At 41.1% G+C, this 26,221-nt stretch overlaps 1 protein-coding gene across 5 annotated transcripts in view; it reads right to left on the bottom strand.

Moving 5' to 3' along the window:
* Nucleotides 1–4,231: 4,231 nt before the first annotated feature.
* MRPS5 (mitochondrial ribosomal protein S5) overlaps nucleotides 4,232–26,221 on the bottom strand; it is a 44,327-nt gene continuing 22,337 nt past the window's right edge. For all 5 annotated transcript variants that reach the window (XM_084515511.1, XM_084515509.1, XM_084515508.1 and 2 more), the window contains exons 6-11: nucleotides 15,447–15,537; nucleotides 11,837–11,883; nucleotides 11,176–11,233; nucleotides 9,788–9,850; nucleotides 5,240–5,376; nucleotides 4,232–4,804 (exon numbers count right to left, since the gene is read on the bottom strand). In XM_084515511.1, the coding sequence (XP_084371637.1) occupies nucleotides 4,580–4,804; nucleotides 5,240–5,376; nucleotides 9,788–9,850; nucleotides 11,176–11,233; nucleotides 11,837–11,883; nucleotides 15,447–15,537 (621 nt within the window). In that variant the 3' untranslated portion in view covers nucleotides 4,232–4,579. The remainder of the gene's footprint in view (nucleotides 4,805–5,239; nucleotides 5,377–9,787; nucleotides 9,851–11,175; nucleotides 11,234–11,836; nucleotides 11,884–15,446; nucleotides 15,538–26,221) is intronic.

The following is a 26,221-nucleotide window of genomic DNA, read 5'->3' as shown; positions in this document are numbered from 1 at the left end:
CCAAAGGTCATTGCTGTTAATTTCTCCCTGCAGCTGATGCATATGCAGCCCTGTATACCCTCAGGAGCGCTGCACCACAACAGGGCCGTGCCCAGGGAGCAGGCATGGACCAGGACATGAATGGAGGGGCTTCTCTGGCAAAGGGAGCCTGTGGGGACAGGGACTAAACTGACTCAAGTTCATAGAATTATGGAATGGTTTGGGCTGGAACAGACTTTAAAAATCATCTGGTTCCATCCCCCTGCCATGGGCAGGGACACCTCCCACCAGCCCAGGCTGCCCAAAGCCCCATCCAACACTCAGTGACGATGTTCACCTGAACATGTGAATCAGAGTGTTAACTCAAGTGAGTTAATTTAGATCCAGGCCCAAGAAGGGGTGTTTTCATATGTTACAGAGGCGCCTAATGTGCAGTGGCACCAAATTATCCCTCCCAGCTTGTGGGGGGGACAAAAAGCTTCCATTTTGAGTTTGAAGTTCCTGGCTAATAACGAAAATTGGAGAACTGACAGGAAGCAGAAGTGGACATAGAGACACCTCTGTTGTTTCAGGTCCTAGGTGGACTTTTGAGGGTTGAAGCTTTTTAATTGCAATATTGGGAAAACATTGGGTTCTTTATGGGTTATCCTTGCTGAAAACCAGCCTGACCTGTTTCGTTTGCTTTAGTGACAAAAGCAAGCTGGTTACAACAGGGGGTGGAAAAAAGAAACCCTTTTTCATAGCAGGAAGGGAACTGGCTGCTGCTCACAATTGCGCTTGGTTCTGAAGGTTTAGCTGCACCTGCTGAAACTTGCTTCAGCATCACGTCATCCCGGGGGGTGGTGGAGCCCAGAGTTGCACTGCCCTGCATGTAGGCACATCAAAGCACAAAGATGCCTTTCTTTTTGGGGCGTATTTACAAAAGCAGGCGTTCGAGGTCATGCCCTGCAGCCTGAGATGCGGTGCCCATGCCCAACTTCTCCACCCACACGTGGTCACCATGGTTGCTCCAAACACTGCCTCCTGCTCCCCTCACGTCCCAGTCCCTTTGCCCTGTAGCCATCCCATTTACAGCCCCTGTCCTGGCACCTGGCCCTGTCCCCTCCCCAGCTCATTCTGCTATCCTGCTCTCTCTGCCGCACACCAGTTCACACCAGTCTGCACCCTTCTGGCCCCAGCTGCGTTGCTGAGCCACCTCCCTCCGAGCAGAAGCAAAACCTTCCTGTAAGCCTGGACTGGAAAAAACCAGCTGGGTGGTGCTGCCATGGGAGCTCCCACCAGCCCCAGTACCCAGAGACTGGGTTGAGGGGTGCAGGCCTGGGACTAGGGGGGAGAAACCTGGGCCAAGGCTTTGCCTAGGGAGGGCTGGGCAGGGAGAAAAGCCACCATGGGGTCACAAACATCCAAAGGAACTGATTACGAATCAGTGCTGTGGCTTTGAAACCCTCTCAGTGCGGCTTACACCTGGGACAGCAGCAGAGGGTGACACGGTGAGGTGTGGCTTTGCTGCACCAGGTTGCTGGGTTGCACCTCCCGGGTGAGTTACAACAACATGCACGTTCCTCGCAAGGAGGGAAGGAGAAGAGACAATTCAAATGGAAAAAGCCCTCTGAGATCTCTTTTGCCCTTCACGCCCTGCCCTCCAGTCCTCTCACTACACCCAAGAAGTCCCCATGTGCCTGGAAGCTGGGCAGCCCAAGGTCACCGGCACATCTCCGTGCTTCTGAAGTGAAAGGGGCTGCCCACAGATCAGCGGCTCTCCCAGGGCCTACAAGCACCCTTCTGCCACGTGTGTCCCAGTTCTTACCCCAAAACAGAGCCCTGGGGACAGCATTGACCTGAGAACCTGCTGTGACCCCCCTGGAAACATTGGTCGTGGCAAAGGTGGCAGGCTTGGACCTTGTCCAGGGTTTGTCAGAGGAACTGCTGTTCACTTCAAATGTGAGAGCACTGAACTTGCCTCCCTGGGGCCTGCGATAGTTATGCACCAAGGAAGGATGCACAGAGGCTTCACCCCACCCTTGCATTCCCTTTTTCGCCTTCTCGCTGCTGAGCAGGGTTTATAAACCTGATCGAAGACCAGCGGGACCTGGCAGGAGGATGGTGCTGTGCTGTTTGTCCTGTGGAGGCAGGAACCCTGGGAGCATTTGCTGGGAGCATTTCCTTCACCCAAAAGCTGCACCAGGCTGCTCTGGACCACATCCAGTTGAGATTTAGAAGTCTGCATGGATGAAGATAAATTCCTATGAAACAAGTCAGACACTTCTGGATCCCTCCGGGCTAGCACCTGATCTCCATCATCCTCCCCCTCATGCCATATTTCATTTATTCTCCCATCCCTCCCCTTCAAGGCTTCTCTTGAAGGCGCAGAGCCCATTTGAAATGCCATGAACCAGCCCTTTTTTCGGAGCATTTGAAGTTCCATCATGCTTAAAACCACCAGGCTTGTTGCAGCCCTGCAGCCACCACTACCTTTCAGCCAGGAGCGTAACTGGAGTTTCCACCTCCGCTCTTCTCTTCCAGCTTCCTCAGCAAAACAAGGTCTGCAGGCATCTACTTCAGAGATCAGGCACCTACACTCCAGTTAAAGACAAACCAGCCTACCTGGAAGGCAGGTAAAACCTCAGCTCCTCTGATGCAAACAAGATTATGGACATGTAATTCATTAACTATGTCCAGATCGTTATCTCGGTTGTTCTTGCTTAATTGAAGACTACCTTCTTAACCATAACGTTAGCTGTTACCCAAATACCTGCACACAGGCACCTACGTTACCTCGCCTCTAGGGACGCAGTGAGTTAGGAGCACTTCCACATCTGAGTTGGAGAATTTGCTTTGTCTGAAGCAAGGATTTAATAAACAATTAGGACTAGCTGCAGGAGTGCCTGATGTTTCTCAGTTTATAGTCAGCTCTATCTGCGAGCAATGAGTGAACTGTGTGCTGGGTACATCTGTACAACCAACTACATTGACGTGAACAAACTTGGAAAATGGGAAAGCCACACAAGATAACTCCTGGGGAGGGATCAAAGCTCCACAAGGGTCTGTGGCAGAACCTGATGGGTGCCTGCCCCTCTCCTGAGCCAACTACAGGCCATTACCCACCTCTGATCTTCACACTGATGGCACAGCACCGTGCTGCTCCACGGTACCCATGATACTAACAGAATCAAGCATCAAAACCCCATTAATTCCGAGGACAGCCACAGAAATGCCCTTGTTTAAGATTCACGGCAGAGCTCAGCCATGAGTTACTGCCCTATCACCGTGAGGACATCATTGATGATCTGTGGTCTGTAATGGCAACTGGGAGAAGCACCCAAAGCCCGGAGGAAAACAAACTGTTAATGTAGGGGCTAGACGGGCAGTGAGGTGAACTGAAAACTGGCTGAATGGCTGAGCCCCAAGGGTCAATAACAGGTCCAGTCCTGTTCAGTATCTCCATTAATTATCTTTATGAAGGGCAGCATACCCTCAGCAAGTTTGCAGACAACACAAGTGGGAGTGGTGGATACACCAGGTGGCTGTGCTGCCATCCAGAAAGATCAGAGAAATGCCACAGCAAGCATCTTCGACAGGAAGGCACAGAAGCCAACTTCTGAACTGCTTTGTAGCTTGGGTCACTCTAATACATGATAAAACATAGTTTTACCCTGAATTCTGGATAGGGCCAAAGACTCCACTGTGCACAGTACCAAACTGGCAGAGAACAAAGATCACAGGTTCTCAAAACATAAGGGGAAAAAAGTGAAAAAGGGAGAAATTAAAGGGTTGAAAAAAACATAAATTGTGTGTGTATATAATGGTATAGAGAAGCATCGAGTAGCTTGTGAACCCGTAGTACTCAGGCAATGAGGAAACAGGGGAGGTGATCAGGTGTCAGGTAATATGGAATAAAAGGTGACGGTTTGTTTACTATAATGCACTCCTAACTGGCAGGATGCCCACTATTGCAATCACGAATAAAATAGCTTCACAGAAGATCCTGTCTGAAGAAAATTGTTTGAGATTTTTCTCACAGCTGCTTGCCCTCAGATATTTAGGCTCTGCTTCAATTGGGGAACTCCCCCACTTGCAAACTAGTGTTTACACATATCCCATTGCTGCCCACCTCCCTTTCCCCCCTCCCCTACCTTCTATCTTCTGATTTCAATTGCCCCACCACTTGGAACAAGCCTATGGAGAGAAATGCTTGCTTCAAGGTCTCCCAGACATCAGCATTTTGCAAATAAGACACTAACCCACACCAAACTCATTCTGAGGATTCTTTATTGCTTCCACAATCAGTAGTTTCCCAAAGTGAATGAAACTCCAGGACCTATTCATGACGCATCATCTTCAGGAATCAAGTAAAAGCATGCTTGAAGTAAAAGTCATGTCCACTGGCTGTTTCCTCCCGAATGTCCTTAGCTGGACAGTGGTGGGAAGAGTTGTGGGAAAGCAAACGGTGTTACTGAATGGTAGCAATGGGAGCAGCAACACGAATGGCATGAGACCTATCGGTGCACTCCTCTGATATGTAAGCTTAGACAACCCACCCATCTGGGCTGGACTTTTACAGCTGCATCTCTGAGCAGCAAGGAAAGATGTACTGTATCTTTCACCATACTCTCTGCCTGACATTTGTCCAGGGTGATTTCTTCATTCCCTGAGCTTCTTTCACCTCGCTCCACTCCAACTTAGTGTCTGGAACATCATCTTCAGGCTCAGGATCCTCACGGACGGTCCCCTCAGGCAGTGCTACAACGATGGGCAGTGGGCCCTGCTCCTCCCGGAACTCCACAACGTAGAGGTTCTTCTCGTTTGCTAACTGTTGGTGAGTTTCCTGGGGGCAGACGAAGAGCAGGAAAGAGAAAAGATGATTAGAAGAAGTCTCAGGCTAATAAACCTTAGAGGCAAGGCTGCTTTGTTTCCTGCTTCTGGTTGATCCTAGTTTAAATCATCTAGGAGACAGCTTCAGGAGCAATGATACACAATATTGGTTGTGGCCTCTGCCCATGCTTATTCCAATGCCACCAAAAATACTACAAATAAAGCCCAGAAATTAAGATGTGTCCTGGAGGCACTTAGCTGTGGAACGCTTCTGACTGGACAACTTCATACAACTGCAGGAGAATTACTTATGTGCTGATTTTGTTTGCTCTTGGAAAGAGCACTTTGTTTTAAGCCTAAAATATAATGTGTTTGACCACAAACCATTGCAATATCAATCCCATTCTGTCCCCTGACCTAATGAATAGAACGACTGAGTGTAATCTACCTGTTGTGTCAGTCCTTTGAAGAGAGCTCTGGTAATGTTAATCAAGTTTTTGGATCCAGTAACCTTAGCATACATGTCTTTAATGCCAATTAGTTTGCAGATGGTGATAATAGCTCGGTGGCAACGAAGACCATAACCTGCAGGAAAAAAAAAATTGACATTACGTGATTATCTGTAAGCACGTGACTAAGATCAGGAAAAACAGAGAACTAGGTCCTTCTCTTAGTTATGTTTGTAATCTATTATGTTAGGACATGCAAATATACCTTAAAAATGGTAAAATCATTCTGGAAGGACCATTTTCCCCAATCTTTGCAGCCATGCTAAAATAAAGATCATGTTCTTTTTATACTAAATATATTCCACTTAACATATTGCAAAACTGAACAAAAATGTCACCATCTATACACTCAAAACATAAAAAAATGCAGCATCCTCAAGAACTGTTTAATACCACAGGTTTGGGTATTATTTTTCAGAAGTGCCAGTGGCAGTTTTAGAAGAGTCTTCTACAGACAGCTTTCCCACCACCCCCACGAACATTCACCAAACAAAGGTAATTTTTCTCCCACTCAGCAGATAAAGAACATTTTAGTACTTCCCAAAACTGAGAAAAAAAATCTGCAGAGAAGCAAGGCAAGAAGGTTGTTAAAAGCATATTAAAACAAATCCCTTGCAAGGGTTGAGGATCTAAACAGATTCCCACCCAGACTGTCTCTTCCAAGAAGCAATACTTGCAATAGCTTCAAAACTGCTTCCTTTGCAATTCCAACTGGACAAGTGCTGGATGACAGCTTGGGTAACTCCTAATGCTGGTAAACCTGACTTTAAAGTCCTGGTTCACATCTACAAGGTGGATTTAAACTGGTTTCCTACCATGAAGTCACAGCTCACAACCACCAGTATGCTTCAAGCAGAAAACCCAGTAACAGTGACAACTTGGATGTGTAGGTGAGTGGGAGGGAGAGGCAAACATATCCCCAAATCCACAAACACAACAGAGCTTTGCATCTCATTCGCATCTATCTCCAGTTGGAAGTGTTATATTAGCTCAACTGTATAATTATAGTGCATTAGCATTAACTGCAAATGCTTTCTTACACTTGCCAGACTTTAATGAAGGGGTTATTTATTGAGGAATCCAATTCTGTTCTCTTGTTCCCCAAGAGACTTGTTTCATGTGGCCTAGCTCTATTAATCTTCATAAATCGCTTTATGATAGTTCTAATGTATTTTACTTAGAAGCTGAAAAGCCAGGTTATTGATTAATCCACTCTGCAGGACAGTTTTGCTGCAGAGTAAATGAGGAAAAAAAAAATCTATTCCAGTGCTGCATGTTTTACTGCACCAATATTGCCTTTCTTTTTTCTTTTAACCTGTAATCGGAAAGGAAATTATAACCATCCAAAGCCATTTGTTCTGCCTTTTGAGAAAACACCATTTTCTATGCTACAATACAAAGTCAGGTTTTCGACACAATTACATGTGAATGATCTCTGAAAGGCTGTTTGCCAAAGTTTCATTTTCAGTGACTTAAAGCATTTTCCTTCTGGTGTTTTGCATCGTTGCTTTTCACCCACCTCAATTCAATCAGGTTTCTGCAGATTGTTAATGCATGAAACTCAGAAGGCAGCGAATTAGTCCATCAGTCACTGAACAGAATTTATTCCAAACACAAAAGCAAAAGATTCCGACTGAAAACTCCAACTGTGGAAACAAAAAGTTGTGCTCTGGCATTTTTTAACTTGCCTCTGGCACTCCAACTGTGTTACTGTGGTTTAATTCAGTGAAGCCTACGTAAGAGAGTAAGGTCATTTAGACACAGCAAATTTTCTCACACTGATTTTTGATACAAAGGTGATCAAGAAAAGCATTTAAAATGTAGTGCTCCTAACTAATACAGGCTGTTATAGACAATCTACAGGAGGTTTTCTTGGTAGCCACTAACATGAGTTAGTGAGAAAGAGAATACCCACTTTCAATCCACACTAAGAGACTACTCCGAGTTAAGCTCACATTCAGATGTTCATATCATAGAACTCTTAACTTGGATTTCCCTTGTTTAACAGCATCCTGACTATATGATGGGGCATTTCTCCATTTAGCAGGAATTAGGAAAAAAGTAAGGGATATTAAGTGTAACAGTGACTTTATCTTTAATCTGAAAACATTGGGCTTTGTTGTTACCACTTGTTGAGATCGCTGCCTGTGCCCTAAGTACAGGAGCAGGGAATAAACTGAATGTAACAACTTGCCAGCTGAAATTGCACAAAGCAAGAGGTTTCAGCATACATAATTATACAGTTGTAATGTCAACAGCAAGTAGAAGGAATGTTACAAAAGATGGTCTAATGTGAAAACTACAAATAACTAATTTTTTTCATACATATTAATTACAGCTACAGGGTATCAGTGCTGGCCTTCAGAACCACAGAAGTGCACTGACAGGCTGAGGGAGCTGGGGTTGTTCAGCCTGGAGAACAGAAGGCTCCAGGGAGATGTTATAGCAGCCTTCCAGTACCTAAAGGGGGCCTGCAGGAAAGCTGGGGAGGGACTCTTCATCAGGGCATGTAGTGATGGGATAAGTGGTAATGGCTTTAAACTAAAAGATGGTAGATTTAGATTAGCCATTGGGAAGAAATTCTTTACTATCAGGGTGGTGAGGCAGTGGCACAGGCTGCCCATAGAAGCTGTGGATGCCTGGAAGTGTTCAAGGCCAGGCTGGATGAGGCTTTCAGCAACCCGGTCTAGGGGAAGGTGTGCCTGCCCAGCCAAGGCAGGGGGTTGGAATTAAATAATCTTTAAGGTTACTTCCAACCCAACCCATTCTAATTCTACGATTCTACGAAATTACTTGATTTACAACCTTGAGAGCTCCTTAAATGCAAAAAGAAATGCAGAAATGCAAATAAGACAGTCTGACTCTCTACCTGTTGACTTGTAAAGATTTTTTGAAGCTCGTGCTATCGCATTACTGTCACACTGATTAAAAAAACCCTCATCCCAGAACCAAAATAATGTCATCTAATAAAAATTGTTGAACGTTCATAGCACTTTTAGATGCTTTCAAAATACATAACTCTGAACATTAATATTAGCTTCTCATGTTACTAATGTGACAGTGCAGAACAGTAATACCAGATACACAAAAATCAAAGGGTACGTCCAAAGTGTCAGTGCTTCAGCTTGCTCAAAAGGCTACAGAACTGATAAATTAAGTAGGTGAACACAATGACAGCATTCTGACTGGAAAATTATCCTGGTTCTGACTTATTATGAGTTAATCATTAAACAATCTTGCAATTTAGGTCTCATCATAATGAATCTGAAGTGATTTACAAACAACTAGCTATGTAGTTGAATTTGTTTCATGTTGTATTTTAAAATTAGAAGACCAATTAAGGGCACTCAGCAGCAAGCTACATCTGTTTTCTATAAAATAGCTGCTTTATCTATCCTGAAAGCAAAGGTAGGCTAAGCAAGTCAGATGAAACCTTTGTACATAAAAGATTTAACTGAAATATTCATGCAAAGAAATGAGCTCTTATTGCCATTACAGGTCTTCAAAACAGAAAACCTAGAAGGTAAATCGGGTCATGCTGAAAACTGCAGTCCATTAGAAAAAGGCTAACCTTCAGCTCCCCAAACTATTTCATATACAACTTTCTGTATTGCAACCCTGAAGAACACGACACCAGCTTACAAGGTTGCTCTGGATGCATCTCCATCATTGTCACTGGCTGGCAAGGCATACATTGCAACTGCACTGAAGGTGAGGAAAGTAAGCAGTGTCTCTTCAAAAGGTCAGCATTAAGGAAGCTATCAGACACAGGACACACCATTGAGACAATGTATGGCAAGCTATGCATCTCTTTTGACTAAAGCTTTGAGGGGGATGCAGCCATGGCCCTCACTCAGTTTCCTGTCTCATAATACAGCAGAACTTCCCCAGATAAAATCTCTACTGTTGCAGTCAGGGTTCATTTTTTGGGAGGATGAGCAGTAGCAACAGCAGAAACCTGTCCATGGGCAAGTACACTTTCCTCATCTCTACATATTATTAATCATATTATTTTTATCACATAGGATGGAATGAAAGACCACCTATTATCATTTACCAGGAGACAGTCCTGGGAGAAAAAACAAATATCTGAGCACCTGCTGTGTCTTGCTGGCATGTCTAATCAGTGCATTGCTTAGGCAAGCCTTGATGGAGGTGCCCATCTTCACTTGTGCAGAACTGTTGACAATGGACATGCTGAGTTGCCATACTTTGCAACTACTGACAGTTATTTCCTACCACTGTGGACTGAAAGTGTTTTTTAACTTCAAGGTGGGCATCAAACCCTGATGCACAAAACCAAAGCCATGTAGTCAACAGCAAATATTTTTAGTGAAAAACCATTGGTCATCTTCACCATTTAAGGCATAGTAGACAGCACCAAATGACACATCTCTGAAGTAAATGAACACTGCATGATTTAACTTCATTAAATAAATGTGTCGGTAATTAATAGAACTTCAGAATTTCCAAGTAGTTTTAATTACCTTTGTTTTGCTTCTTCATGCGGATGGTTGTTCTTTTAAATTTCACAGTAATGTCATGGTAAACTGGAGGGGGAAGAAAAGAAAGGCATTACGGCTACATTCTTCCCTCTAGAAAAGTTTTAGCTCAGCAAACATAAGGAGTCCCTTTCTTTTTTAGAACTGTGAAGAGTTAGGTAGTTTTCCTCTCTGAGTTCTTTAAAAAGGAGAGTTTATCTAGGTAAAGTTCTGTAGTAGGTTAGGAATGTTTACACATCTGTGAGTACTACTTCATTATTGCATAAAAACAAGCTACGCTGGAAAAATATGAAGGGTCCACATGCCTCCAATGATCCACATTCCACTAGCAATGTAATTTAACCCTTTTGCTCATATTGAGATTTTTCTAATAATTCAGCTTTTAATCTAAGGTTTCCCCCTCAGACTTCGGTTTTCTTAGATTTTCTACACAGAAATTTGCCATTCTAGTCTTGCTGCCTCTCTTTGCTTCAAAAGGAACCCAAAACTCATTTCCTCTGGTGGGTTTTGTACACATCTGATTCAGTGAGTCAGTCTCTGCACACTGATTTCTTGCAGTACAGTGAAGACGGCTCAGAGAAGACTTATGTTGAGCAGAACAGAAAGCATGGAGGAGACACTACCAACCAGTCTTTAATCAACCTGCCAACCTATTAGTGTGAAATATTAATGGTCACGGAATAGACTCATAAGGATAACTACAGTTTTTATTTGTAAAATGAAGTTTGATTATACTGAATTTTTATTTATGCAGTGACTTGGTCAAATATGTGTCACTGTCTTTCATAATTTTTTCAAAAGATACCTAATGGGTATACTGGTACCACATCTGACATCACATGGACCTGCATGATGTTAAATTGGATTAACAAAAAGCTACCATGGAACACACCATGGACACCTTGCACCCCCATCCTCCTCCTGGGCTTGCTACTACTCCTACACACTTTTAAAAAGCCTGAAATACTATGCATTAAGTAACCAAATTTTAAATGTGGCGGAGGCAGGAGAATAGAAGGGAGATAAATCTCTCAATGTTTTCACATTAGCGACACTTTTCATAGTTTTCAACTGTTCATACAAACCTGAGTGAAAGAAAGGAGCAAACTGCATATTTATTGCAGGTAACTATCATTTATTTTACACAGGGATTGGCAAACTGTGTACTGCTGTCTAAGTTAAACCAATCGGGTTAAGATTTCATACAGCATTCTAAAGAAACAAAATAATGCATAAAGAATAATATAATGCATCAAACCAGAAAACGTTTTAGTTTATATCGTTTTGTACTTTGCAACCAGTTGCAATCTGTTCTTGTTAGTGTATTCAGTGCTCGTTGAAAGTTAAAGAGTCAAAAAAGTCATACTACTTACTTGTGTGGTTCTGATACTGCTCTATATAATGTAAGCTGCGTATTGCTTTGTTCTTTGCCTAGCAAATAAAATAAGAAAACATTTTTTCCTTGAACCTTTCTGCAAAGTACTTGAAATGCATTATTGTTCAGTTAACTAGATAGAAAAAAACAAGAAAGAAAACCTGGGAAGCAGGTTTGTCTCATTTAATCCATTTACTTTACAGAAATGAAAATGTTCTATTTAAAGAACTGTTTTCTCCTAGTAGATTGAACATTTCAAAAGATTACTCACTATAGTAATGACTTTAGCTGTGTATTTTAGCATTGCTATTCTGGTAGCTTAGTTGAGCATTAAAACAAACTAGATTAATGTAAATGGATAAATAATATTTTCAAGTCTAAAGGAGCCTTAATAAGGTCATAATGCATGTGGAAGAGAAAAATTCCTACACAGTAGCTGTGTAAGCAGATTGCATGCTGTGTAGGTAATGGAAACAAACAAGCAAAGAGGGATAGAAAAGAGAGTAGGAAGAAAATAAAGTGTATATTAACAGAATGTCAGTGCAGGACGACCTCATTATACGTATCAAGATGGATAAATCACATATGTGGACTTATTTAAGATTACTTAAAATAAATGCCAGTATAAATTATTTTGTACTTGCTTTTAATCAACATACTTTTCGTAAAGCATTCATTCTGTCACCTGCTTTCCCCATTGCAAAACCTGAAAGACAGAAAAAAGCCGTGTTATTACTAAGAAATACACTAGGCAGCACCCTGAAAAAGCAGAGGGGGGAAAAATAAAGACAAATAAGGCTTAAGTTAACTCTTTTTTGTATTTGTTCTGTTTCTTCCAAACAACACAGAGGTGACTGCTTCATGTAACAGGGAAAGGAAGCTTGAAAGGAAAGGAAGAAAAAAAGGGAAACTGACAGACATATCAAGTACATCTGTACGAATGGCAGCTCCAAGACCTTAGAAGCAAAGAAGGAGACTGGGTTTATATTAGAAAAACAGAGAATATAAAACTCAGGTTTACAAACAGAACAGCACATTTGCATAAGTACATGTCTAAAGAACAAAGACTGTCAGTTTCCAAACTGCTACCTAATCTTCTCTGGACACTCAGACCTACTCCTATAGCTGAACTGTGGTAGCAGTGGAAGAGCTTTCACAGTCTCTTGAGTATTTGCAGTCAGCTCAGAATGGGGCATCACCTGACTGTATGGAACAAGTAAGAGGATGTGACAGCCTATTTTTTTTTTTTTAGCACTGTGGTCCAATAGTGTCAAGACAGACTGAATTAAAATCATTTTACTTCAAATCAATTGGTTTAGCTTCTTTTTGGTCTTTTGATGTTTCTGTTGTGTCAGTAGGGGTTGTGGGATTCCGTGTGTTATGGAGCCTAATCCAAAATACAGCTCCATATACCGAGTTCTCAATCGCTTTCTAACTCCTGCACAAGAAAATGTGATACTCTTTTATGCATACACACACAGAGCTAATTGGTAATGTATTAACATTGCAAAATCACACAATAGATTAGAAAATTAAAAAAAAAAAGAAACCATTTGGGCAACTTCAATTCAATCATTCGGCACATATGGTAAGCCTTTAATGACGTGGTAATGCTCATGAAAAAACCTTTCAAAGAAAAGGCAGGCAGAACTTTTCAGAGCAACATGTTCTGCTCAAGAGCCACACCTTCCTCTACATACACATTCCACTTTTCCCCTCCAAGCAGCAGTTAAAGTTCTGCTTGAGGAGCACATCCGGACTTCAGTCTTTCAAACAGATGAAGTTGTACAGAACCACACAACTGGAAATGTGGTTGTCTTAATAAAGCTCTCACATCCCATCGGCAGAGATATCTAGCAAGCTCATAATAAAAGGAGATCATTACATCCAAGAGGTAGATGCTTTAAATACGTATTGAAAACAGTTTTCTTTACTACATATAACAATGCAAATGCAATTTCCTATACTCTGTCACCAATACAATGCATCTCATATTCCTACCTCTTGATGGAATATCTGCTAGCCTTTAGAAATTTCAGGAGAGTGACAAGTTTAAATACCAGCATGTTACAGAATGTCTCTTCTTGCTTTAACAATATGCAACACTGCTGTGTTATATATTCGGTAATGTGCCACATCTAAAGGCCTAGCTGTGTGACTTCAATGAAGTACTAATATGTACTTGTCACCGTCGCCTGGCCTTGTGTAACTGAACTCATGAAAGAAATGTATGTACCGTATACAGCATGAGTCATAAAAACGGCAGAAACAAGAACGCAGCGGGTCAGCACTGTTAACGTGCAGTCATATCACTAGCACGAAGATTGTATATATTACAAACATCAATTTAACAATTGCTTAGGCTTAAGAGATGTACAATAAATGATTTTATAAGAAATAAAAGGCCAAGTCTCCCTGCACCTTGGATTTAATCCACTTGTACTACTACATGATAGCCAAACACGTTGGCCATGCCCATCCAATGGACCTATTAGAAGGACCTCAAAGGCACACAAATGTTTATGTAAGTTTCAGTTTTGTTTTCTTTCAGTTGCCTTTCTTTTTAAAATAAAAAAGCTGTAAAGTTTATAAAGTTCGTAACCATAACACACAAGCTACTTCAGTCTTCTCTATGTTGTGTTTCCCCATAGCAGTGATAACTGACTCAGCTAAGCCAACAAGGATTTCTTCTTGCAACACTTTATTTTGTACTGCACCCCTTAAGTAGCAGCAGTGGAGTGGAATTCTTGTTCTCCTCATTTTGTAAAGACCAATTCTGACCAACTCAGAGGCTCTTCTCACCAAGATTATTAAGCACTTCACTTGAAGAAAGAATTGCAATTACTTATTAGAGCATTTTCCAAACTTCTGGGGAGAGGAACGTGGCACAACATGCTGGTTCTCAGCCATCCACATCTTTGTTGTGAGTGACCTCACTAACATACATGTATGAAGCACTACCATCGTATCAGATGGGATCCTTTTGGAAGGGCTAATTGATCCAGTTTATATGCTGCACTGAGACGGTTTGGCTGCTTCTAGAGATTGCTTGGTCAGAGCTACTGTGCAGCAGAACCGTGCTTAAATAGCACTGTCACAAGAACAAAACCAAACTGAATCCCTCTGACCAGTATTCTTCCTACAGCCTGTGCTGAGAAAGAAAAAGGGTCACTGTTCACAGCTTGTATTATTAGGTCTTTCATAATATCACATTTCTTTTGATTTTCCCATTTCCTTTATGCAGCAGACAGCATTTCTATACTTAGACTTCAATTGCTTGCTGAACAGACCTTTATAAAGAATCATAATAGAAAAGCCTACAAACGGGTCAAGCTGCAGATCACTGAATTTACTCTGAGAATGGATCCAAAGGTCTCTGAGTATTCTAATTCCTTAGAAGTATAAATATATTTTTTTCTAGGAAGCCCTTATATATATATATTTTTTTTTTGGGGGGGGGGAGGGCGGTTAGGGATTAACTTCAATAAAGTAAGAAAGCTTCCCGAGGAGGCTGAGTAAGAACGAAACTGATTTAACAACTTAATTACAAGTTTCTGAATCAAGATGGTCCATGCTATCTGAGACTACCAGTAAACAAGCCCTTACTTCGTAACTAAAAGCAGTAATACTTGCAAGGAATTATCCTGAGGTCTAAAGAGGGAAAAAAATCAGCTACTTGAATATTAATTCCAGTTAGAAAACGTACAACCAGGAAAACGCAGAATCAGTCATGGTCACTGCAAAGCGGTCACTGTTACAGCAAATGAAAATAAAACACCAACATGAAAGTGATTTTGCAAAACTCTTCCCTGTGACCTGAAAGTAACAAACTACACTCTGCAGCTACGGGGAATTAATGCATGGATGAACACTTTTTTTTTTTTTTTTTTAAAAAGTATAAATAGTACCTACTAGTAGCATAGACAATCCCTTCTGGTAAGACCTACCTGTGGCTAGCTCTATCACTCTGAAGTTCAACAAAAACTGTTTTTATATTTGGATAATATATACACCAACACTAATCACATGTACTTTTCCCAATTCCTTTTTTTTTTTTTAATACAAAGTGTTCCAGTGAACGTATAATTTGGTTATACAGCTTGCTTTTATAGATGAGGCTTTCATAATTCTTTAACGTATTTCAATATTGTAGAAAGAAGGGTATTTTTTCTCAAGTGTAAGAAGTCCCTGCAAATCATCACACCTCCCAGTCTCCCATTATAAGCAACGATTACTTTGGCATCTTTCACACATAGCAAAGGCACATACCTGCAGCCCCTTTACCATTTCCAATAGCCACTAAGGCGCGTATTGATTTTTTTCTGCCTTCCTTTGCTTTCATACAAAACACATTTTTCACCTGAAGAAAGAAACACAAAGCATCGTGTTATGACAAAATGCAATTGTATTTATTTATTTTTTTTAAAGAGAGTCAGTTTACTAAAAAGGAATTAGATAAAATGTTCCAATATATACTGCCTTCGCCAGTGAGTACCATCTGCAGTGGGACAGTGGCTTCAAGACATTCAATAAAGGCTGCTAAAAATCTATACTCAGACACATGAGAAGTTATTTCAGTACAGTTTCACTTAGATATTCCCTATGCTGTCTTCAGTTGTACAACAGATAACGCTCCAATGTCGCCAGCTTCACGTGTGATTTCAATCATGATGAAAAAGCAAGAAAAAAACAAGTGACATTAATATCATCCTCCCTCCCGTTTTGACATATTTTAGAAGCACTCTCATGAATTGCTTAAGGCATAATGTTGCTTTACATAGGTTAAAGCCTAGGACTTAAATCTGCTTGCAGACTGCAGAAGACTTTTATTTGTAGCTCTGCTCATTACTGAGATGACAGCTGCTAAAGAGACGACTTCATTTAAGAGAGGGGAAGAAAACGGTATCTCATTCCTCTAACTATGTTAACAGAAGTAATTTCAAGCAGCGATGCAAGAAGCTATTTAGTTTGCAGCAGGGGGACAACAATAAATGGGGAGCCAGGTGGCCTTATGGTTTGTATTCTGGAAATGGAAATTTGCTTCTGGCTCTGAGACAGGCTCTCCTGTGTGGTGGTGTGCAAGTCACTGCTTTATAGTCTCTCACATTAAAAATAGTCTAATATCATCTGAAACTTTGTCCATTTAGCGCCTATTCTAGGTTCCTTGGTTTTCTTGGTTTTGGTATGTAAGCATGTATTTTTGTTTGCTTTATTTGTATGCATATATACCCACACATTTGTTTATGTATATATACACAGTATCTTTGTGTCTACTTTCTTGAAGCCCTGATACAATTTCCATATATTATACTAATAGTTAATTTAAACATGCATTGTTAGTGTAGGAATTGAGCAGCACTCACCGCTTTTCCTCATTTACAATTTTTCAGTAAACTGCTCTGATTGTAGCATTACACATTTGAAATAAAGTTATTACAAGACACATGGCCATGGCTTAAACATTCTCACTGAAGTTCACAAGTAAAAGAATTCACTAACAACAATGGGTATGGATTAGGAATGAGTACTTCTGAAAAATTCCACTTTTGCTTTTATTAAAATAAAGATGCTGTTAAATTCAGGGTGCACGTATATCTTAGAGAGCGCTTCAAAGAATGATCAGCTTTATTAGCTGCTTATTCCAAGCTATTATTCTTTCTGCAATCTTACTACTTACAAAGACAAGCTAAAATACAACCCTTCCATGACGAAAGTACCTATGGAAATAGGTTATTTACAGAAAATGCAAAATAATTATGAAAAAAGGAATTGAAGCAGGGTCATCCTCTCTCCAGAAGCATAGAGAGATGTCTCCTTTTGCTCTTCATACTTTTGTCTTCCATTGCCAATCTCAATACAGACTTTACAAATAATAAGTTGACATACATATTGTCCAAAAAAAAAAAAAAAAAAAAAAGAAGACATGATTTTGGTTATCTACTCAAAATTATTCTTCTCCCTATCCAGAAGGTGGCAGGAAAAACCCATGCAATAAGCTTCTCCAGTAGCCTTCCTAAAACTGCACTTGTCAGCTGTTTCTGAGCAGCTTTGAAGGAAAATGCATTCAGTCACCCATCACAATCAGTACTATTGCATCTCTCTTGAAACGCTGTAAAGGCTTTCCAAGCTTGATAATGTGCCCAGGCAGCCATGGTTGCTGGAATAACAGTGTCCTTAGATTCTCCCTGCTGCACCCTCGTGCCTCCTTCCATCAAAGCGAGCGATGCTCTCTCTGCTGGAGTGTGTTCAGAAGTGCTCCCCTTCCGTTCTGCAGTTAAAGCAATGCAGCTGAAAGCATATCATTAAGCAGCACTGGAATTAATTAATACACAATGAACAGCTTGCCACTTTTGAAACAGCATGACCTCCAAAAAGTGACTGAAACTAAGACACAATTACCCTTATTTACTAGATTGCAATTTAAGCTGGATTTAAAGCTAATTCTTTAAATTCAAAAACAGATACATGCTCAACCTTAATCACAGTGCATCTCAAATTGACTGTCCCTGTTATTCTGTGCTAATAATGCAGATTCAGCTCACTTTCTAGAACTGAGAGAACAGTGGCTCTGAAATACGGAACGAAAGCACCTCAAATGTTTGCTAAGAGGAGGAATGACAAGCAACAGTTTCAAATGTGGAGTTAAAAGCATGGAGGAGGCTACAGCCAAAGAGGCTGCTATGGGTAACCGTGATTTTAAGCACATGGCAGCTCATTGCACTGTGCTAGATGCAGGTAAAAACCCCAGGCTCTTCCCTCCATGTTATGTTCTTGTGAAAACAAGAAATGACTGACAGGCCAAGCTGACCACCCTCTGAAAGCCTTCCTTTCTGCAAAGCCACACGCCTCACACTGCTACTCTCTTGCTGTTGTGATGCAGAGGAGAGCACCTGCACAGGTTGATCCCTCACTGCATAAGGTTCTCTGGTCCAATACAAGGTGAGACAAAGTAAAATGAAGGCAGGGTACTGAAAGAAAAACATTTCCATGCAAGTTATCCTAGAGATGCTCAGGGACACAGCTAAAAGGCCTGAGAAGCCACTTAGCCAAAAGAATTAAAAAAACAAACAAACAAACAACGAAGTAATGAAGCGGTGCATCTTATAAACAAAAATCAAGTCTGTGTTTGTTAGATCACATCCATATCATTCTCTCCTCTGTGAAAATCACAAAGGGCAAAGCAGATACCTAACACAGTGACAGAACTTGTCACAGTTGTAACTAAAAGCTACAGTACCAAAAAAAAAAAAAAAAAAAAACCATGCAGAAAATGCACAAGCTATTTGGAGGGCAGAACTAGTATCGCTGACAAGTGATGAGGGTGTGAAACGTTTTCCCTAGAAGTGTGCATATGGTGGGCAATGGCAAGGGATGTGCTTCAGAAGGCAAATGAGCATGTCTTCTGCTAAGATTACTAACATGTGACCTCCTCAAGGAACAGTTTGCGAATTTATCAGTCCGTACTGATGTTTGATGTAAGTGTTAGGGAGAGATGAATCCCACAGCCCAACAGAGGTGAGGCTGCCATAGTCCCAGGTCCAACAAGCAGCAGCGTTAGGGATGCCAGGAGTGGACACCACCACTTTGGGCACAGCTTCTGAAACCCTGACTAGCCAGGGATACGGACTACATATAGGACTCACAAAAAATTAAGTATAGGACAGCCAAGTCCTCTTCCTCCTCTTCAGTTTGGTTGCCACAACATAAGAAGGACATAAATCTATTAGAGAGAGTCCAAAGTACAGAGATGGTGAAGAGTCTGGAGGGCAAGATGTACAAGGAGCAGCTGAGGTGCTTTGGTGTGCTCAGCCCAGAGCAGAGCTGGCTGAGGGGAGGCCTCATGGCGGCCTGCAGCTCCCTCACGAGGGGAGCGGAGGGGCAGGAGCTGAGCTCTGCTCCCTGGGGACAGCGACAGGACCCGAGGGAACAGCATGGAGCTGGGACAGGGGAGGGTCAGGCTGGGTGTTGGGGAAATGTTCTGCACCCAGAGGGTGATCGGGCGCTAGGACAGGCTGCCCAGGGCAGTGGTCACAGCACTGAGACTGCCAGAGCTCAAGAAGCTCTTGGACAATGCATAGGGCTTGATTTTTGTGTGGTCCTGTGTGGAGCCAGGAGTTGGACTTGATCTTTGTGGGTTCCCTTCACACTCAGGATATTCTATGATTCTACTCTATTATTCTAATGGCATGCCCCCCTCTACCCCGTGCTCACAGGCACTCCATATGTGTGAGTCCCCTCAAATATCAGAAACTTGCTGGCATTACCTCAGCTTACCTGACCCCATGCCTGGACTTTAGTTCCAGTCACATCTCTCCAACACCCTGGACCCTCACATTTGCATTTCCTTAGCTGAAAGTCCTGGTTTGCCTGCTTTCTTGATAGCCCACCAATTAGAGGGACTGATGAGGTTTGTTTCTTGTCAATAAACATTCCCACATATCCTTAGCAACTTGTGTCTGACAAGGTTTGGTGCTCACTACAAACCTCACAGACAACCGATAGGGCAGGCAGTGTCTCTGTTCTTGTTTATGGCTTCTCCTTCACTATCCTCTTTTTGCATTAGAAAGATCCTTGACCACACGCCCTTAGAGGATGATGCCTCCATCCATGCACCCTTACAGAAAGCTGGGAATGCACTCCCAGAGGACACAAACATATACACCTACAGAACTTACACACATATATACCTGGTGAGCCACACAGACCAACACAATGAACAAACACAAACAGCAGTGGTAGCCCAACACTGTTCCTCTCCAGCTTATCAAGATGAAGTAAAGGCCATTAGAGAGAAATAAATATCACAGGTCTCCCCAGCTGCTGGGACGTGAATATACAAGCCCCATGGGCCTGCAGCACCAGTCCAGCAGCTGGTACAGACCGCCTTGCTCACAGACACATCACACTCCATCAGTTGGCTAAGACTTCCCTGGTCCCTCCAGAAGCCAGCCACTATGTGCTGTCATCCCTAGGGACGAACAGGAGCACACAAAGACACAGGACCAGGACTCCCTGATCTGGTAGCCAAACCCCAGGATCTCCCTCTTCAAGGAAAGTTCTGCTCTAGGTGCAGGTACCAAAGTGCCCTCGATCTAGTCACTCTGAGGCTACCCCAAGACAGCACCAAGGGGAGTTGGTGAGGGAGTCCTTTCTTCTGAGTGTGATTTTGGTTCCCCTTCCTGCCTCCGAGCAAATTGTTTCTCCTGTGATGGTCCTGGATCCTGCTACCTGCTATTGTCTCTCTGCCCTTCTTTGTGGGTGGGCAGACAGACAAGCCTTTTACCACATCACCGAACAGTCAGTACTCTGACCTCTCCATCGTAGCCATTAGCAGAACAAATAAAGTACTTACCTCTCTGAATCAAGACTTTGATTCAGTAGCTATAGACTCTGAGAGACAGGAAGATTAGAGCCATCCATCCTGCTCACTGGGTATCCCTGCTCCAAGCACACAAGTGGAGGAACCACAACACAGACATAATCTGGACTCCTGTACCCTTCACTTGGTAAAGCAGATGAAAGTTTGTCCAGATATCTGAACGGTTTTTCACACAAGCTGACTCACCACAGCTCTGGAATAAACCCCAGGCACAGCTCTCATCCAAATTAGCAATGAGCCCAATTTACAGAGAAACTACAGACAAAACCAGGTTTGAGCTGATAGTTTTCCCCTGTCAGATGCATAAAACTGTCTTTTCTAACTCACTCAGAAGACAACGTAACTCAAATGCCCTACTGTCATGCTGTGTGTCTAAATGTGGCTTTGTTCAACAGCTCACATGAGTATGGATCCTTTGGATTAAACGCACAATAACACATGCTCACAGCCATGCTACACCTGAAACGGCTTTGCTTCCTTTTCAGAGGATGATTCATAATAATGCTGAATTATAACTCGCTCAAAAGCTTCTGAATGTTCCAAATGCCAATGATTTCATTCATCCAGGCTGACAGGTAAGAGTAAGATTTAATTGTTTAATCAAAGCCACTTGAAAGTGCCATCCCAAAATGTTACTTTAAAGACAGGCCAAAACTCTGAGAAATCCAGGAACATCAGTAACAAATTCTAGACTCTCCCCTCTGACCTCTCATTCTTTCCTCTAACTGCTTGCTTCAGGTGCTATCTTAGAAATTGTCTGGAAATTTTCATTATCAGTCAAAAGACACTTGGTATCATCCAGGGAGCAGGAAACTTGCCTGCAGCTCTAAAAGCAAAGTCTAGAGCTCTAATACCCCAAAAGTATATTTCAGCCAACGTCTCATTTCAAGTAAATTATTACTCAGAGTATCACATATACCATATAATTTTTTAGTCAAGGATGTCAAACAACAGATCTTAGACACTGTAATTTCATGCAGCATTTCCTTTCATAAGCCCTTTTTATTATGCCCTTTGCAAAAACAATAGCTAGAAAACAATTTCCAATGACTTATAAAAAGAAACAAAGGCTTTTGATTGTGCCTTAAAGAATGTTCTCTTTGTCACAAGTGGTAAGACTACCGAGAATAATTCCATGCTCCTAAAGCAAACACATATGGAAGGGTTTCTTGCTGCTTCATGGGAAACTGAAACTGGTCTTACATTCTGCTTACGATCCCCTGCTGCAGCTAGAGAATTCATTTCATATAGTGGATGCAGAACGCATGACTACAGAGCAATACGGTTAAGAAGTTAGAAGTCTTTGATGCCTTCACATTCCCTACAGACACCTCTCTACAGTTCTGTGTACCTTTTTAACAAGCCATTTAGAAATACTGAAGACAAGGTCCTTGACATCATTTTGGCCCAACAAATCTTTATTTTTCTGACTTCACCCCTGCTTTCCTCATTCCAAAATAAAGCTCCTGTTCCTAAAGCATGATAATTCTCTGTGGTTTGGTACAGAAAGCCTAGTGGTTTCCAGCATCCCCATTCCTGTACAGTCCCAGAACAGTCATTCTCCACACAACCAGCCTCCCCCCACTGCCCCCATCAGTATTTGCAAAGGGTTGGATTCAGAATGGCTAAATTTAGGTACATTTAATTGCAAGAAAATGAACCTCCAGCCATTCAGCTGCTGCTAACCTTTTTCAGTTAGGCGCACCTATCCCTACTTTGTACATGGGAAGGGCAACCCACACCAGATGTGAGTTGTGCAGACCCTGCTCAGAAAAGGGAATTTTTCTGACTGTTCCCTTCAGTTCTGCTTCTCCAAAGTGCCATGCAACAGTTGAGGTAAATGCTTCCTCCAAACAGGTCTTGGGCAATCAGAAGCATGCCTGAATGCAGCTGGAGAAGAGGGAAGAACAAACAACCTAACTCGCTTGAGAGAAAATGCCAGCTTTATGAAATTACAGGTTTTGCATGAATTCTTGCTACATCAGTACTCAGTTACAAACTACCAATATTATGATACAAACTTTGTGAAGCATACCCAATCTCAAGTCAATTTAACTAAGAATATAGTCTATGAAGCTGGAGACAATATGGAAGAAAAAAAGACAAGATTCAGGCAAGAGCCTAGAACATGGTTTCACTTACTGCACACTATATTGATTATATTTAATTATTGATTATAAGACAAATTATTAATTATAAGACAAAAACTACTCCTTGTCAAAGGCTTCTGTAGAGTTCATCACTAACTTGATTCCTGAGAAATATCATCCACACGCTTCTGAGAATATCCACTTAATAATCAACTCAATGCAATTTATTTTGATTGATTCTATGTTAGGAAGAACTATTTATTTTTATTATGCCAGTGTTAAAAGCATCTCTTTTGTCTCACATTCTTTCATTCTTTCTACACTATCTGAAAGTATAAAAAAGCAAAAACCACCACTCCAGACACCCCCACCTCTGGCAAATAATTAAAAAACCTATCAAAACCCACAGACAAATACCCAAGGGAAAGAAGTCCATATACAGTTTTACCTACAATGTAAGAGATGGAGAATCCTGAACTAAAATAGAATCATAAAGTGATTTTGGATTTCAAGGACTAGGATAATACCAACATCATACCAAGCTCTATACATAAATCAAAGCACCAGTGTAGAAAACAGCTTTTGCTTTAAGGATAGCATCAGCCTATTTATGTTGTGGCCTTCTGCACCATTTCCCTATGAAAAATGCATGTGTTGCCTGACCTGAACTTTTTTTTTTTAATCAAGTCTACGCCTTTCAGTAATTAAACATTTAAACACTAATGAGTATTTCTTTTGTGTAAACAGGACAGTACAATACCCTAACCATCTGGCTGAAAAAGGAAATTATTCCATGGTGGGAAGTTGGGAAGGCTGCACTGACCCATGTACAATGGGGCCATGCTTTCACAAAAATAATTCAAGTAAATTGGTCTTTATTAGAAACAGGTAACAAAAAGAAAAGAGTGAGAAAACAATAAGAGATCAGAAGACAGTTTTTGCAGCTGACAAGTTCAGTGTTGGGTAAAAAACCCACACCCATCTTTTGCAAAGAACATTATTGTATCTCCTCCTTCAGAAGGCTCCCATGTGTGAAAGATTCAAAGGGACACTAGCCTCATATTATATGCTTTCACACCTTATTGATTACTAGGTTTCGTTTTCTAGTTTTCACACTACAACGCAAACACTGCCATATAACACAAACTTTCATGTAGGCTTTAATATTAATGTTACCATTCTGATTTTGAAAATGACAAATCACTTGACAATGGATGATTCCTGAAATGATGCCTTCCCATTACAGTAAAAATGGCTTATGTAATTTATCAAATGGAACTGTAAATTTTAATGACTACTGTTATTACATTATATTAAATAATAAATATTACCAGTAGTAACAAAGGAAATTAGGCTTTTGCATTTTTTTTCCATAGGACATTCCTTCAAAAATGGAATAAAAGTCCTGAAAACTGCTGAAAATCAAGACACAGCAAAAGAACAAATAGACTTTCAGCTTCCTTCTGCAAAGTACAAAGTTTCCAAGCAAATTATTTTAACCTCCTGTATTGTCATGAAGACAAAGATAATGGAAAAGACATGCAAAAATAGCATCACATATGCCATCTATTTAAAGTAAGAATGCTAACGGGACCTGTTTATTTCAAAACTCATACTTGTTACCAGAAAATTATAGGACTCAATTTTCTTAGGCTCATTGCTCGATATAGAAATTTTTGCTGCTGCTTTTATTTTTCTGCAGAAAAAACACTCCTACTTTCTCACATCTGTGGCAACCTCACTGCAACAGTACAGCCCCAGCCTGCTTCTGAAATGCTTTTTTGTTATTCAGATATAACAAAGCAGTGAAACAGATTTCTATAGCACATGGAAACATCGCATAGCAACCCATTTTGTTGTTTAATCTGATGTATTTTAACTGTAAATAATTATGCAGACACAAAATGGCCAACTTTAGTAAATACCTAATATAGCACCCAAACTGGCAGGCAATTGGGACATGTCAGAGTAACAAAGGAACAGCCACTTTTCTCCAATGTGCCCTTTTAATTAACTGAAAACACTGAGACCTGCAGGGCTTATTAGGGTTTTAACACTTACCTGTAACAACTGCAGCAGAAGTACAATCTAAATAAAGCCAAAAGCCAATTTTATTCCACATTAACTTAAGTATTAAAAAATAAATGTCAAAATCAGTGAGCTAGATGTCAGATCCCGAGACAGTAAAACTCTTCATCCAGTTTCAAAGCCCCTGTCAGCTGGGACCCTTGGGAACTGGATAGCCTTGGGAGAGTGAAACCTATTTTGTTACTACACTCAGGGAGCAGGGATAGGAGTTGACGCTTTCCCCCTTCCTTAAGGGTATGGGGAAGGGGAATTGTGTCCCAACATGGAAAAGGAGCAAAGATTCATTGTTGTACTCCCTTCAGTCTTCAAACAACTGGTAGATATGAGCAAGGATCTAGTGGGGCTAAACCCATCATTTTGTGAGGACAGAAGTTCCTTACTGAGGAATTTTACATGTTAAAATAAAGAACCCATTAAATGTGTACGGTGCAATTCAAGAACTCACTGATGCTTGCTTAAATATTCATTTTTCTTGCATTTCAGATTTTCAGTGTAATCTCAAATATATTATTAAATGAGAACTTGATATGTAAATGGAGCAGATGATCCATCAGATGATCTAAAAAGCTGGTAGTTGTCTGAACCATTTGATTTTCCATCTGACTTTCAGTAGTAGCATCTTTTAAAAGCAGTTTCGGGGAATGACGGTGTCTGCACACTGGCATATACTGTATGGTATAGAGGCATGCAACATTTTTTATTGTGACAAACCACCCGTGACATTAAGTGCAAGTTTGCTACTCACTATTTTGTCATTTCTTTTTTCTAGGCACCAATGACAAATTCGGTAAGAATACATCAGAGGTACTTGAGAAAAAAGAATCTTGATTTCAAACTTGTGGGTAGGTAAGCGCATTTAAGAATTAAGAATGAACTGTATGTTCTCTTAAGATTTAAACTAAGTAATCTCAGTAATGGAAAAAATATTGCTTATTAAATTAACTTTCAAATGCCTTTAATTTCATCTTGTTCTTGTGCACACCAGTACCACTTGACATACTCTGTTGTTGACTTTAACAAGTCAAAGCTAATCTGAAATAGCAAGTTAGTTCTTAAAATAGAGATCAGTCTGTGACAGTACATGGTAGTGTGCAGAGAAAGTACGGTTCCTTCCACAAAGGGCATCACTAGTCAACTTCAGTAGTAGAATACAAGATGACGTGCTGTAAGTGAAACTAAACAGAAGTTCAGGCATGGCATTTATTCCACTGTATCTGTGAACACATGTACAACACAATACCAGCTAAAAATACAGGCAATATTGCACAGAACTTTTTAATAAGTGAAGCTGTGATAATGACAGGAGTAAAGTGATGAATGGTCATCTCTACCCCTTAAAATCATGTAAGAACTTATTATACGGTCGCTATTTTACAGTGATGAAAGTATCAACATTCATATTAAGCAAAGAGACTCACTATGCACCTATCATAGGATGTGCATAGATCCAGGTTAGTTCTTTGGCTCTCAGATAATGGTTAGAAATT

Source organism: Aythya ferina, assembly GCF_964211825.1.
Source record: "Aythya ferina genome assembly, chromosome: 3".
Taxonomy (NCBI): Eukaryota; Metazoa; Chordata; class Aves; order Anseriformes; family Anatidae; genus Aythya; species Aythya ferina.
Note: the sequence above shows the minus strand (reverse complement) of the source record. Positions and strands in the feature narration are given on the sequence as shown.